The sequence below is a fragment of the Parasteatoda tepidariorum genome, chromosome X1 (genome assembly GCF_043381705.1).
Source record: "Parasteatoda tepidariorum isolate YZ-2023 chromosome X1, CAS_Ptep_4.0, whole genome shotgun sequence".
Classification (NCBI taxonomy): domain Eukaryota; kingdom Metazoa; phylum Arthropoda; class Arachnida; order Araneae; family Theridiidae; genus Parasteatoda; species Parasteatoda tepidariorum.
The window spans coordinates 24,805,393-24,820,938 of NC_092214.1; the positions used below are offsets into that span (position 1 = coordinate 24,805,393).

Genomic DNA, 15,546 nt, shown 5'->3' on the forward strand with positions numbered 1-15,546 from the left:
TATATAAAGAGAGAGAGAGGGGGGGGGGAGAACAAACGTTAATTTTTTTGCCGCATTATTCGTTTTGAGGTTATGGTAATAAACTGTAATTATTTTATCTTCTTGTGGGTAGTAAAGGACTCTTTAGTGTGGATTGTTGAAGCAGCAGTTTAAATTCAAATTTTTTCTTTCAATTTGTTGTTATGTTTCGATTTGTTTGACAGTGATGTCCTTATAATGAAATCGAATAGATTTTTAAAAAGAATTAACAAGGAAATTCTTAGAATATTAAAGTTTTTAAATATAATTAGATTTTCCTTAATTTATTTAGAAATGCAACTGTAACAACCATAAGTACTTTCTGTTAAATGATTGTTATTATAATTAAAATTAATTTTTAAATTGAAAAAAAATCGAAGCAATGCAATATTTACAAAAATAATACAAAAATGAAAAGTAATGAAAATAAATAATGATGAACTATTAAAATATCGATTTTTAATGACTTCTATTTATGAATTCTTAAAATAAAAAAACACGAAATTTTGAAAATAAAAAATTTTAAAATTAAAAAAAACACGTAATACAACTTTTAAAGCCTCTGTTTTAATAATAAGCTTCAATTATTAATTAATTTTACATTCTAAATTAAAAAATTTTAATTATAAATTTTTAATTATAATTTCAATCATAAATTTCATTATGATTGTGAGTATAATACTAATTACAATAACTGATCATAAATTTTTAAAATTAAAAAAGAATGAAAGAAAGAACATTAATACAAAATGAAAAATTAATTAAAAAAATTATTAAAAATTTAACAAAAATAGAAAATGGCAAAAAAATAAATTACATTTTTTTTAAAAAATATCAACCGAATAAAAATATAATTTTATTTCCCAAGCATTAACCTCACTTGAAGGGTAAAATAGAATTGTACTCAATGAACTAAATTTTTTTTTCTCTCTATCCTTTTAGCGAAAAACAGAAGGCACTTTTTTTAACCACAACTTTTGTTCCGCTTATTTATATCTTCACTCACTTTTTTTAGACCCCTTTTTATGATAGAGGCCCCATTTTTTAAAAAAAAAAAATATTTTTTAGGTTCCAGAGGACGAAAGTGAGACGAGCATTTCGTCCTTACAAAAAATAACCGAGAGCAGCAGTTGTGCAGGCCCAGACCGTTCTCAGAAAAGAAACAAACTGTAGGCTTTAAATAGAACCCCTCTTTACCTAACAGCAGATCCCACAAAGGCAATGACCTATCATCAATGGGTCGATGTGCTTTCTCTAGCTTCTATTCCATCTTTTACGCTTGTTTACAAGCATACATTCTTGGAATCTAAAGGACATTTTTTTAAAGATTCTTTTTATTATAAGTAAGAGCCCAAAATTGAAATGGTGATACAATTTCTTTGCCAATTTATCAAGGTTTTGGAATGACAACAACCATAGCGTGACTGTTTTGCTTTTTGCTTTATTCGTATTCCATTGCCGAAATAGTGTTTTGAAATAGTGCGTATTCCAGGATGTAGCCACTAGAATGTGTTTACAAAAAAGTGTCAGAAAAAAAAATTTAAGAACGTTTGGTTTTAATTCTAAGGATATGATCACATTATTTTACATGTGACGTTCTGGGATAATAGGAACTACAATTGTTTTTACTGAACAATTTTGTTTTTCGCAGTTTCACGATTTTTATTCATTATTTAAATTGAGAAATTTCATATACGAAGTATATAAAACTGAGTACACAGTAAAAGTGTCAGGAAAAAAATAATAAATCTAGTTTTAATTTAAGGGAAATAATGAACTTTATTTATTTAGATTTTTAACGCTCCGCAAAGTCATGAACAACAACTATATTTAACTAATAAGTGTTTTTTTGTTTGTTTGTTTTTAGCAAATTCATACTACACTGCCAAAAAATGTTTCACAAGTTAGTATACGTTAATATACTAACTTGTCTAACTAAATCAAAATTGAAGGGAGAAAAAAAAATCATATACTCAGTACTTTTTTTCCCAGTTTATCAAATTTCTAAAATGTTAAAAACTACAGTTTGTTGTAATGTTAAAAAACAGTTTGCCTAACAAATTTGTTCGTTTGCAGATTCATACAGCGGAGCCAAAAGGTGTACACATATTAATGAAAAAGCTATATTTTGTTTACAGTAAAAGTGTTAGAAAGTAACTAAGTTCTAAGTAGTTTATTTTATAATGCTTATTTCCGTAATTTACCAACATTTTGAAATAACAAGAAAAATTTTTCTTCAGCAGATTTATATTTCAATGCTGAAGCAAAAACTTATAGATGGAGCAATTTCCGATGGTAGCAAATAAATGAATTACTAAAATGGTATTAAAACTCTTTCCAGAATAAAAACTAAAGATACAGTAATTTTTGTGCAACAATATTTTTAATAGTTGAAATTAGAATAATCTTTCAATATACATTTATATGGGGAACCAGCTATAAGTTATCTTACGGTTGTTTCCGACAAAATTTACTCTGAAACTATATCAAAGCTTTAAAATGACAAAAATTACAGTTTTACAGTAATTACAGATAAGTTGAAAAATTATTTTAAAAAAGTTAAATTAAAAATATTTTTAAATGCGTTATAAATATAAATAAAATAAATTGCAATAATGTTTAAAAATTAATTTTTCTGAATGCCGAACCAACAAATGTTTTTAAATGGCAAAATATAAAGAAACAGACTTGCTTTTAAATTATATTTTTCTGATACATGGAAAAACATTTAAGGCCAGAAATGTTAAAAATGTATTTGTTTATAAAGGTCATTTTAAGTTGGAAATCAAATGCCTTAATCTCATTAATTTTCTTTAGCTCCCTAATAATCATCGCTTAACGGATCAAGCAGACAAAAGCATTCGTGAGACATCGAATAATCACTTCGGAACACTAGTCACTAAAAGTTAAGTCACGGAATTAAAGCATTTACTACCGCTAGAAAATGAAATTTACACGCTTAAATCTCTACCGACGGGGAGTTCACCCATTTTGTGCAACCACTAGACAATTCCTTTTCTAGAGTTGGAGAAAATTGTGCGTATGAGTGAATGTGTGGATCTTAAGCATTTATTGTGTCATTTAAGAGATAAAAATGAACGGTGGTGAAAAGAGATTTGTTTTCGGGAGGCTGGTTTGTTGCCAAAGGACTTCAAAAGCTTTTATTATTCCGTAGTCTTAAGGACAGAGACAACACTTCATGGCTGAAATTACAAATTCTGAGCTAAATTAGAGAACACTACTTGAGAAATCCTCCTACGGCTTTGCTAATAATCAACTATTACAAAATATGTATTCGGTAGATAAAAAAAAATAATTTAATATATTTTCTTTTGAAAAAAAATATTAATGAATTATTTTATGAAAATGTGTACAAGATCTTTTTCAAATTAACTTGTTTTAATGAATTTGACCGCAAAGATAAATGGTAATAACGAATCTCTTAATATATTAAATTTAGAAAACCTTAGCAGTAAGTAGAACAAATATACGTTGAGTTAAAACAAAAAAAATAAATAATTGATATTTATTTGATTTGATTTAATGAAAATTTTATTTGATTACGATCCAAAACACAAAAGTGTGCATGGTTGCCTTATCTTCAAATTAAAGAACAAAATAAACTTATAGAATCAAAATAATAAATTAATAATATTTATTAATACAAAAATAAGAATAGTAAATAATTAACAACAAAACTTAACAGCAAATCTTTTAATATATTTAATGTAGAAAAGCTTAGTAGTAAGTAGAACAAATATACTTTGAGTTAAAAAAAAAAAATTAACTTTTACATATCAGAAACCTATTTGATTTGATTTAATGCAAATTTATTTGATTACGATTCAAAACACAAAGATTTGCATAGTTGCATCATCCTCAAGTAGATAAATTATAGAAACAAAATAATAAATTAAAAATATTTATTAAGAAAAAAAATTTAATTAAAATGCTTACAAGGCAAACAAAATTAAAAAAATTACTTTTATTTATTTATTTATTTCTGTTATTGTTTTTTAATGAAATATCAGTACTTAAGAATCCTTCTTCAAAATTGCAAATAATCAACCGTTACAAAATATGTATTCTGTAAATAAAAAAGTAAAATATTTAATCTATTTTTCTTTTGAAAAAAAAAAATTTTTTTTTTTTATGAAAACGTGTACAAGATCTTTTTCAAATATAATTTCTTTTGATCAATTTGACAGCAAAGATGAATGCTAATGACGAATCTCTTAATATATTTAATTTAGAAGAGCTTAGTAGTAAGTAAAACAAATATACTTTGAGCTAAAAATAAGTCTAGTTTCCATATATTTTATTGCCTTTGAATAAATTAAGCGTGCGACTAATCTTTTATTTAATAACATATTTTTAAGTAGAAAAATCTGACGCCCCGTGGCTGAGGGTCAATAAAATGAGTACCAATTAGGTTTGGAGTCTAAACACTGGGAATCCTTTAAGACAGGGCACACAAAAAACTTTATTCATTTAAATTTACTTTTTTAATTTTATATGTTTTACTAAAAAGTGATAATAAGAACTACAATTTCCGGTAAACTGTTACCATATGAGGGGGAAAAATACTAAATGAATCATTCAAATACAGCATATTTTGGTTTTATTAACCAGAACTATAAAATATTAATCAAAAACAGCAAAACTTACCAGGATTTCCTGTTCGAACCATAAGAGTAATTTTCCACGTCTACTCTAAAAGAAATATAGTAAATCTTCTTTTGAACTAAGGCAGAAAAAATTCCTGAAAAACAAATTAAGCAAATGAAAACATAATCAAGTATAGTTAATCAGAAAACAATAAAATAAAATAATTATTATATATANATATATATATGAGCATTTATATTTGTATAGGAAAAATGCAGTTAAAGTAATAAAAAGCACTTGTCAAAATTTTGCAATATTAAAAAGTCAAAAATGATTTTAAAAAAACACAATCATAAAAGAAATTAGACCTTTTGTTTGAAAACCAACTCAACCTATTTTTAAATTTTTACAGCTGAAGAGAGGGAGAAGATTTTGGATCGAAATTTCTGAATTTCGGAAAATGTTTTGCCAAATTTGGAAATTACTTAAAGGAATATATTTGGCCTAACTTTATTAAAAAATATATCTTTACGTCAGTTAAATAGTATTATTTCTACTGAGATGGTATTCATACAAATCAAGACACTTTTAATAACTTTTAGATCAACGGGTAGATTGCTTTTTTCGAAGTTAAACTACGTTGCTTGAAATTAACAGTAAACAAATAGTAATTATAATTAATAAATGCGATAGAATTTAAAAAATAATTTGTAATTTTTTTCAACACTTATATTTATTCTATTTTTAAATTATAGAAAAAAAGTTTAAAAAAAATTAACTAGAAGTAGATGAAATTGAATAACTATTTTTGTCTTAAGAGCTGATTTGAAATTTCATTTAACTATGGTCAGCAACAGAAGTTTACTTTTAAAAAGAAATAAACTACTTTGTTCAACGCTCAAGATCAATAAAATAAATATTTAGAACATAAAATCCTCTCACGATACAAATGCAGGGTTAAATTTAGTTAAACTTAATCATTGATGTTATTATTTTAATACTGACAAATAGCCAATTTGATGCTTCATATATTGGCTACTTGTAAATTTGCCATAGCATTAAACAGTTTATTTCAGTGCATAAAAACATCAATACAATTGGAGATTTTTCTTGCAAGAAAAAGTGCTGCAACAATTGCAAAGGACCAGAGAGCGGAAAAATCAATCGATTTTTTATCGGAGATTTTACAAGAACAATGTACATGACCATTTTATAGGTAATCGATTCATTGAATAGCAGATCAAATTATGAAGCATCGATTAACGCAGAGGCACAATTTAGTTATGCGGAAAGATTAGAAAGAGCATATTTATATAGATAAGAGAAACAACCTTCTCTTCACTTTCTTATTCGATTTTATAGAAGAAAGACGCGCCGAGGTGTCAATATTCAGATTCACTGACTATAATGTCGCTGATTAATGTGGTTTCGATGATATAATAAAATTTGTATCGATCTATGAATAAATTATCTGATTTTCATATATTTCAAATGTTATCAGACTGATAAAGTAAAAAAAAAGTTCGCTATCATAATAAACTACTTTTTTCCCCATTTTTTTTACAGGAGCATTATTAGTAAAAAAACGATCTGATAAACCACATGGACGTGTTGTATTTTCATATTGTCAAAATTTTATTTTTATAATTTCTTAATAGAATGTTGTTTAAAAATTGATTTCAATTAAAATTAATTTTTCTTATTCTAAAGGTTTTCATAATATTTTTTAATTAAAAAAAATTATTTATGAAAATAATAAACGTGGGCTATAATTAATTTATAGCAAAAGTTTCGGCGTAAGTTTCATTCAATGAAACTAACAATCACATTTGGCTACAAATGGTTAAAGGAACTCCGCAATACTAAAAATGATATGTTTATTAAACTTAAGATAAAAATTTAACCCTTTTCTATGTTTTTTTTTCATGTATAAAAAAATATTAAACTTAATTTTAAGAATTTATTTTTCTATGTCTATATCATTAATTGCGTTTTTTATCACATTGTAATTCAGCAATTTTTAATAACGATCAATTATTAAAATTAATTATGAATGAAACACATTGTACTACTTCAATGCGATAAACTAAACATATGTATGCATTTGTTAAAAAAGCTACTAGTTTAGAAACACATTAGATATCAAAATAATTTTTTGGCAATTTGCAATAAAAGAAACAACTTATTCGCTATTTTTCACATTTTTTTTTTTTTTTTTACCAAAAAAAATCATTCCTATTATAAAAATGATTTTTTGTTAAAAAAAAAATAAATAGAAATATTTCCAGAAACATTAAATGCTTTCTAGTTATAGCTAAAACTTTAAACTTCATAAAATGCACTTAAACTTACTACTAGGTTCAGAAAAACCTAGTGAGTTTAAATAAAAATAATAAATTACCCCATTTCTCTATTTTTTAATCGAACTTACTGCAAAGGTATACAAAACATAAATGCAAATATTTTAGTAAACATTATTTAAAAGATGGGCTTTTAAATGCATGTAAAACCCACCCCGACATTAAAATAAATAAAAATGTTTAGTTTTAAAGCAGCATATAATTTTAATAGTATTAAAAAAATTATATGTGTATAAAAACAGGTATACATTTCTAAAGTTTAACAACAACAGAATATTAGTATCAGAGACAAGAACATTACTTTTTATGCTTACAAAACAGAAGGATAAAATTTGATATGTTTTTTCCCCTACTTTTTACATGACAACACAAGATAGAAGAAAGATTTAAAAGAGAAAAGAGAAAAAAAATAGTAACACTTCGGTAACAGCTAATTCCAGAAAGTGATGCATCAACGTCACCTGTTACAGTGCGATTCACACATTCACTCTTTTTTCAGGTCTATCAATATTAAAAATAGCAAAAAATAAATAATTAGTGGTTTATTTTTACAATGCTCATCCTATTTTTTAAAAAATTCATCCAAAGTAAGAAAAAATTAATTTATTCATACAGGGTACTAAAAAGTATTTCTCACGTGTTGTGGAAAAATGAGGTGTGATTAAAAAAATTTAATTTTGATAACTTCTTTTAGTAAGAAATTTTTTCGATGTATATCATTTGATGTAATAAAAATTTTTCTTGACTAATTGTTTAGATATAAAAAATCGAATCAAAAATTGTTAACAGAAAAAGAAGTGAGATCAGCATTTGAATAAAACGATGAATTTTTTTTTATTTCTTATTTTTTTTAAGTATTTTTTATTTAATTTTTTAAATAAAATTCAAAATTGCTGCTCAATATTTTAATAATGATAGCTTAAAATAACAATAATAATAAGTTTGTAATAAGAACTGAGTTCGTTTCCCATACTATCTCTGAATTTCAATGTTCTTTATATTTATTTTAAACTTGAACACTTTTGAGACAAAGCCCTTCAAAAACTATTTTTTCTCTTTATTCCTTGTAACAACTTCGATAAAAAAAAAATGATATTTTAGCAACATTTTTGGAAAATAAATTTTTTTTAAATGCATTTCATTTCATTTAGGTAAAAAAAATTTTTTTTTTAAATCTTGGATATTTGATTAGATTAAAAACGAGGTCAATTTTTTTAAGAAGAAAAATATTCATTTTTCAAATAGTCACAAGTGCATTCATTGTATTATTTATATATTATGTTAAATTTTCCATACATTCAATTTTTCATATTAATATAGTCATTTAACTAAATGACATAAATCTACTATTTCTATTTTTCACATGTCAGGTTTGTGTTTTTACCCGTAAGAACCATGGAGAAAATGGGATAAATCTGGTAAATACTATTAACCCATGTTTATTTATTTACAGATTTAATGTTTTATTATTTAAAACTGATTGTGTGGAATATATATTACTTCCATATTATAGAAAATATTAATAATTATAATATGCATGTAGATATGTATGTATAACAGCAAGTAACAAGCCATTGGACAGATGATATGATGTAAGCAATCACCTAAATTGTAAAACTAATTATTCACAAAACCAGATGAAGCAAATCTTCTTCTCACTATTAAAAACTTATAAAACTGCTATATCTCATAGATTTTCAATATGAGCAAATAATCATTAATTAAAATATTTACAAATTACCTTGTTGCATTCTATCATTGTATACCATAACTTTATCACAGCTGTATTTATATACCAAAAATAACTGAATAACCGGAAAGCTCAAATAAGCAGAAGTATGCAGTTTTATGAAAAAATAATTAAATAACTTTAATAATAATTTTGTTTTTCCTTTTCACAAAAGAATAATTGGAATTTTGAAAAATAAACAGTAGTGACAAGGGTACAGTAAATAGGATTATCTTACCAATCTTAAGTCATTTATTTTTTATGAAATTTGATTAGGAAAAATTCTTTTACTTATTTCACTTTGTATGCACTTTTTTAAGATAGAAAGTTTCAAAAATAATTATCTGTTCAAATGAACTAAAAGTATAAAAATTAATTTTTTAAGTAATAAAGGTTCAAAAATCAGAAGAATAACAGAAATGAATATCAATGATTCATACATTAGAAATTAAGATGAAAATGTTATTATCAATGTATTTATAGATGGAAAAATCCATGGGAAAAACAAGTTTTTCCTAAGAAGGTAAAAACCATGGTAAATACCTGTAAAAATCTCACACAGTAAATACCGTACCAATCCTGCTTACGTTACTGTTATAACTCTTTTTTTTTTTTTAACCAGACGCCAATCAATAGGTCGAAATAATATTCAATACAAAATTTATTTATTTGTTTATTTTTAAGGGGGGGGGAATTGGAAATGACTAGTAAAAAAGAAATAAAAATAATAAATTAAAGCAATTATCTCATTTTTTCTAATTTAACATATTAGTCCACCCTTCGAAATTGATCCTGTTAAAATCATTTAAAAAAATAATTAGCAAAATTAATTGGTAGAAATTTTTTAGAAGTACACAAATTTTAGCTATTGATTTAAAAGTTTTGAACTTAAAAGAAATTTACGTTATCACAGATAAACAATGTTGAATGTTAATTATGTGGAAAGAGATGTATTTTTTTAAAAAAAAATATTTCTTTATATAAACCAAAAAATAAATAGGTAAATAAAAATTTAAACGGTTAAAGTAAAAAAGAAGAACACAAAATCACCTAATACTTTAGATGCCTAATTTCTTCATTTTTTTAAAATAAGAATAGTTAATTAATTTATTAAAAATAAGCACACACAATATGTAACAGTCATTAAAGTAAAAGGGATTGACATAAAAAATCCTAATACTCTCCGCTAAATTCCTTCACTAATTTCAAAAATTTTATTTATTTATTCAAAATATAACTAACAAAATCTGCAAACAGTTAATAAATTAAAATGGATTTACACAAAATCAACCAACACACATTCTTTCCTTTATTTATTTAAAATAGTTAGTTTTATTTATGGCTAATTTCATTTATTTAAAATAAACAAAAACAAGTAGTTATTAAAGTAATTATGTATATTATATTATTATGGAAATTATAGGTAGCAGCTATTAAAGAGATTGTCACAAATTCTATAAATACTTTATCAGCTTAATTCCTTCTCAACATTTAAAGCACTCACAGTTTACGAAAAGTTTCTCATTAAAATCCAACCTATTTAGCCATTGAATTGCCATTGAAGTAAAGTGACAGCGAGGGGAGGTTTAGTTTTTCTCCAGCAAGTACTCATGAATAGTAAACATAGTTGAGAGTTTCTAACGCAGATGAACTTTGTAAAATTCGCCTTCCAAAAGCAGCGAGAAACCTCTTGGATGCAATTAATTGACTACTAAGACGGAATACAATAAACACGAAGCGTCTAGAACCTATCAATTGATTTGGCAAACTTCTTGGTGGGGGAACAAACAGAACTTTCCAATACAGAAAAAAAGGATTAAAAAAAAGAGATTTCTGACAAGGGTTTTCCCCAAAATTAGGTGAATTTTTTAATCGAATTTTATTTATTTTGGACGATTTGTTTTTTGGGTGATCTCATTTAAAAATGAATGCTTATACTTTAACTTGAAGACGGTCAATAGAAATTCTTTCTCCTTTGATTCTTTATTTCTCTTTTCGAGTTTAGAACGTTTTCTTCCAAAGGAATTGAAATACTTAAAAATGCAAGGGGTGGGACAAAAAAAAAAGTGATTAAGAATCTTAAAATTAAAACACTGCAATAGACATAGGAAAGATTTTTTTCCCACCTTGGATTTGTATTAGAAGACTCTAAGAAGAAGAGAAAGTGATTTTCATTAAACTAGTTTTAATTAGAAACTTTTCGTTACAGTCTCCCGGGGACGGTCATTAAGATCACACACGATAGGTCATTCAAGTCCTCGCTTTGGGCAACTTCTTTGATTAAAAGATGAAAATAAGATTCGAACAAGTTTCGTGTCGTGTTGTTCAAGAAAAAAAAAATCGAACACATAAACAAGAAAAAAATGGAAAGTTCGAGAAAGGGAGAATAAGGAACCAAAAATCATTACAGCTTCACATTCAATAGTTTGAGAAAATTTTTCGTTCAGTTTTTAATATCATCATTAAGGGCATGTACATTTTAATTAATTCATTTAAAAATATTTGTAATAAAATAAAGAGGCAGTCTGGATCTTAAAAGTAAAATGAGGATTTCACCGCATTTGTTCGACAAATACAGGATATAAAATTAAATACTGATTTGTTGCTAGACTAGTTATGTAACACAAAAAAAAAAAAAAAAAATGAATTCAACACCCCAAGAAGGGTCAATAAAATCACAGGTATTCATGAGATTGTTTTGGGTAATTCTACGATAAAAGTATTCATGTCGTATAGTTAAATTAAAAGGTGATCAGTGTCGAATAATATATTCTTGCATGGCTGAATACAATTCAGTTAGTTTTTGACTTCATCAAGTTAATAACACAAAGTAGTTTCATTGAAATAAAACAGTTAGTAGTAAATAAAAAATTAAATAAAGTAAATCAAATATAATAATTATCGTAGTACATCAGAATTTCAAACATGTTTCTGTGCTAACAACTTGGTAGTTTTGCTTTATCTTCATGTCTCACAAATAAAAGGTTTTAAAAAAAAATTCGCTGTGGTTTCAGATTTTTTTTTGATATAAAAATAAGTTTTTATGATATTACGAAATATCTTCTCACTATTTTATGAATTTAGAAAATAAGGCATTAATTATTTCATTTTGTAAAAAAATCACTACTTTTAATAAAGGTTCTATTTTCATGAAATTTTCAACGATCTATTCACAATTTTCTGAATCTAAAATAATGAAATTAAGAGTGGCACATAGGACATGAATCGAGTTGTAACTGCCTGGTTTAGATCCACTGCTGTTATTTATACGGTTACTTGCTAACATTATATTCCATAAATATAAAAATACTGTTTTTTTTTTTCATTTATTAATTTTTTTAAGTTGTTATTTTTTAAGAAGTCGTTATTTTAAAATTATGAATTAAAGGAGTCCTTTTTTCAAAAGAAGAATTTTGGGAAAATTCCATTTTGAATGAAGATTAAATTATTTAAAATGAAAAAAAAAATGAAATATTCTGGGAAATATAATGGTATTATTTTTCCCAGAAGAATATTCCAGGTAAAAAATGAGTAGCAACAAAATTAATCTTTATTTTTCAAAATTTCACATAAGCTTTGAACTTTAGCTTTATAACCTTCAATGTGCATAGACTGTTGTTATGATAATCATTGAAAACCTTAAAGGAAACATGGTTCAATTTAAGATATATTATAGTGTAATTAAGTTCAATAATGATTAATTAGCAAATATGATTCAAGTTGGTCTCCTAAAAACGTTGCAGCAAATTTTAACAGCATTATGGTTCAACATGGTCCAACAAGGAATATAAAAGGTATATATGGTTCATTATGGTAGCTAGTGAAGCAATTACGCTGCTGCTATACATTGGAAATAAAATTTTACAGCATTAAATATGCTTCCTGGTTTATTTTCTGGTTAGTTAGGTATTGTTGATTATAGTATTTTTTTATTTAAAATCTACATTACATTTGGAAATTCATAAAATTTCCAAATGGCAAACTTTATTTTTTAAAAATGAATAAAATCAAAAGAAAAAGATTTATTGGCAAAAATGCTTGATTCAACACTTTCATTGAATAGTATAGAAATAAATCACATCCTCCAACAGCATCCCAATGCATGTTCAAAGGTGCAACAAGATGGGAGGTTTGATTGCAGTTGGGGGAGATCGTCGAAGTGGGGGTGCAGGTTTTTCCCCAGAAGGGACGCAGGATGATGAAAGTCCAAGGGAAAAACACTGTGGTAGAGAAGAGGTTAGGGATTCTGGATATTTGTGTCGGGGGTTGTGCAAAAGAGAAAAGAAAATGGAAGAGAAGAAAAAGAACACGGAGAGGGCAATGGGCACGGGTGGTAGTGTAACGTGGATAGATGTGTTGGAGAGGAGGGATCTTAGGTACCTCAATACGAGTATCGATTAAGTAATCAAGAGGAGTATTTGGGAGACCCAGGGTACTGCCCCAGTTGAAAAGTGAGCAGAAATCAATGGTAGGAAATGACACTGGGGTTTCGTCTATATTACCCAAATTCCCCCTGCCCCAAAATTGGAAGGGTGCAAAAACGACTTAGATGATTGTTAAGATTCAAGGATTGGGTTAAAAAGAGTACATTAATTCAAGAGCAACATACAGGTTGACACATACCTTCCACCAACACAGGAAGGGTTGGCAAAAATATTTTTTTTTATTCGAAATTTTCTTCTTTCGCTTATGGAGCGAGGGGGGGCTAAAAAAGAGGAATCTTTCAATTTCGTTTTTATTTCCAAGGTTTCTTTACTTAAGGGGGTTTTTGGAAGGGAGAAGATATTTTTTGTATTTGTATTTTTTTTTTTTTATCTCCATGGAAAATAGCTCCTTTTCTACCTTTGAGAAAAGGAAAAGATCTTAAGCTCGATCATGTTTTGAACTTCCGACACCTGGCATCGCCAGTAGGGGGTGAGAGACAAACAGGGGGATGAAAGTCTCCTCGCGAGATTCACCCATGCTTTTCATCGAACTTTCTGATCCGTAAAATAACGGGAAATGCAGGAAAAGCCTCAATGCCTCTTTCCAAAAATTGGAGAATAATAATAGCAAAGGAATTACGATCTTTAAACTGTTTGAAAAGGAAAGAATATAAAGGATTTCCACTGATTTTTCGAAGTCTAACGTGCCGGTGGAAGACAAGTATTTTTGTTGTTCCTAAATTAAACTCCCGATATTTGTAATAGTTCGTAAACTCACAAACTTTAGTTCATTCACTATTTACAAAGCTGACTGAAATCACCATAATAGTTTACTTTATTTTTATTATTTAAAAATTGAATCTTTCTGCATTTAGAGAAAAATTTTGTTTCATAGAATTCTCCGAAAGTTATGTAACCTCTCACCAATATCCTGAATGTAAATGATAAATCCTGAAAAAATCATACTTCATTATTTCTGTTTTTATAAGTTAGTAACTGCTTCAATTTGTAGCTAGGAAGCGCTAGAACACAGAACAAGAGTTGTATTGAATTTCTACCATATAAAAAACATCTTGAATTTTTGAAGACAAGTAGTTACTTTTATTAATTTTAATTTATTTTATAACTGTCGTTAAGCAGACGACACACTTTTTGGGTTTACGACTCTTATTGCTCAACTCCGTAGCCTTGTGATTTTAAACCCAATCCAGAAGACAAAGGAACTCCTGGATCAAGTATTGGGAGAAATTTGACTTTTTGGTGGAACTAACCCGCATTTGCATTACATGGAGAAGAAAACCACGAAAACATCCCACGGTAAGCCTGACGGCAAGGGGACTCTAACTCATGACTACTTATGACCCTATGGTAAGTTTAATGGGAATTCTATGGAATTTAACATTCTGGTGATTTAAAGGGAAATGTTATAACAAATTTAAACCATGAATCTATTCTTCTGAACATGAAATTTATTTCTGGTGCTTAAAACTGGGAAAGCTACGGGTGCTGGTAATATACATCCTATCTATTGGTGAATTACATTCTAGAAATGTGCAATGTGTTAAATAAACAAGCGTAAGTCTCGCAAGTGGTGATTTGGGATACGGTGTTTGACATATTCATGTTGGAGGTCACAATGTTGACTGTGGTACACTATGAAATGAGACTAAAGTGAGGCACTGTAAGATTTGTTCTGTTTTTATTTTAATAATAATAATATGTAAAAAAAGAAAACAGTAAACAGAGGTATCCATCCCACAACAGGGGAGCACTATCTTGACTTTGTTACTTCCTTCTTTTTTTTTTTAAGTAAAATCAAATTGCTTTTCCAGGGAATGTCGAAACGAAAATTTAGAAACTAGTGACTCATTACCAATCCAAAAAAAGTGATTATCATAGCGGTCAGTTACGTTGCATAGGTTTCTGTTTAATTAAAAAAAAAAATCCGTGTTAGAGAAATGGATTTGTGTAAAAAGGAATCCAACGTTTGTTTAAAAATAATGGTCTCCTAAATATGGTAGTTGTTCTTGTCTATCACTGTTAGCACTATAATAAGATAAAAATATTGTTTTTATTTTTATTACATGTATGACAAAAGAAAATTGCACGAACAAATAAACAAAATTTATTTCAGCGAATATGACAAAGCGAGATACTTTTTAAAAATACGTAATAAAAGCGTTCGTTAAATTATTCCACGTTAATGTTAAGAATCAAAAGAATGAACTATATAGAATAATAATAATAAATGTTAAAAATTATTTTATGTTCAATCGGATATAAACCGATCAAAAACTCGAAACATACAGAGAATAAATCAAGAATAAACACAAGAATAAATCTCAAAACAACAAGAATAAATCTGCAGGCATTATCATGAGGGTAAATGAAACATTACTTAAAATTT

At 26.8% G+C, this 15,546-nt stretch overlaps 1 protein-coding gene across 4 annotated transcripts in view; it reads right to left on the reverse strand.

Annotated features, from left to right (window-relative positions):
- Window positions 1-15,546, reverse strand: part of LOC107449700 (zinc finger protein rotund) — a 558,914-nt gene that overhangs the window by 415,596 nt on the left and 127,772 nt on the right. For all 4 annotated transcript variants that reach the window (XM_071187674.1, XM_071187673.1, XM_043043921.2 and 1 more), the window contains one exon: window positions 4,687-4,780. In XM_071187674.1, the coding sequence (XP_071043775.1) occupies window positions 4,687-4,708 (22 nt within the window). In that variant the 5' untranslated portion in view covers window positions 4,709-4,780. The remainder of the gene's footprint in view (window positions 1-4,686; window positions 4,781-15,546) is intronic.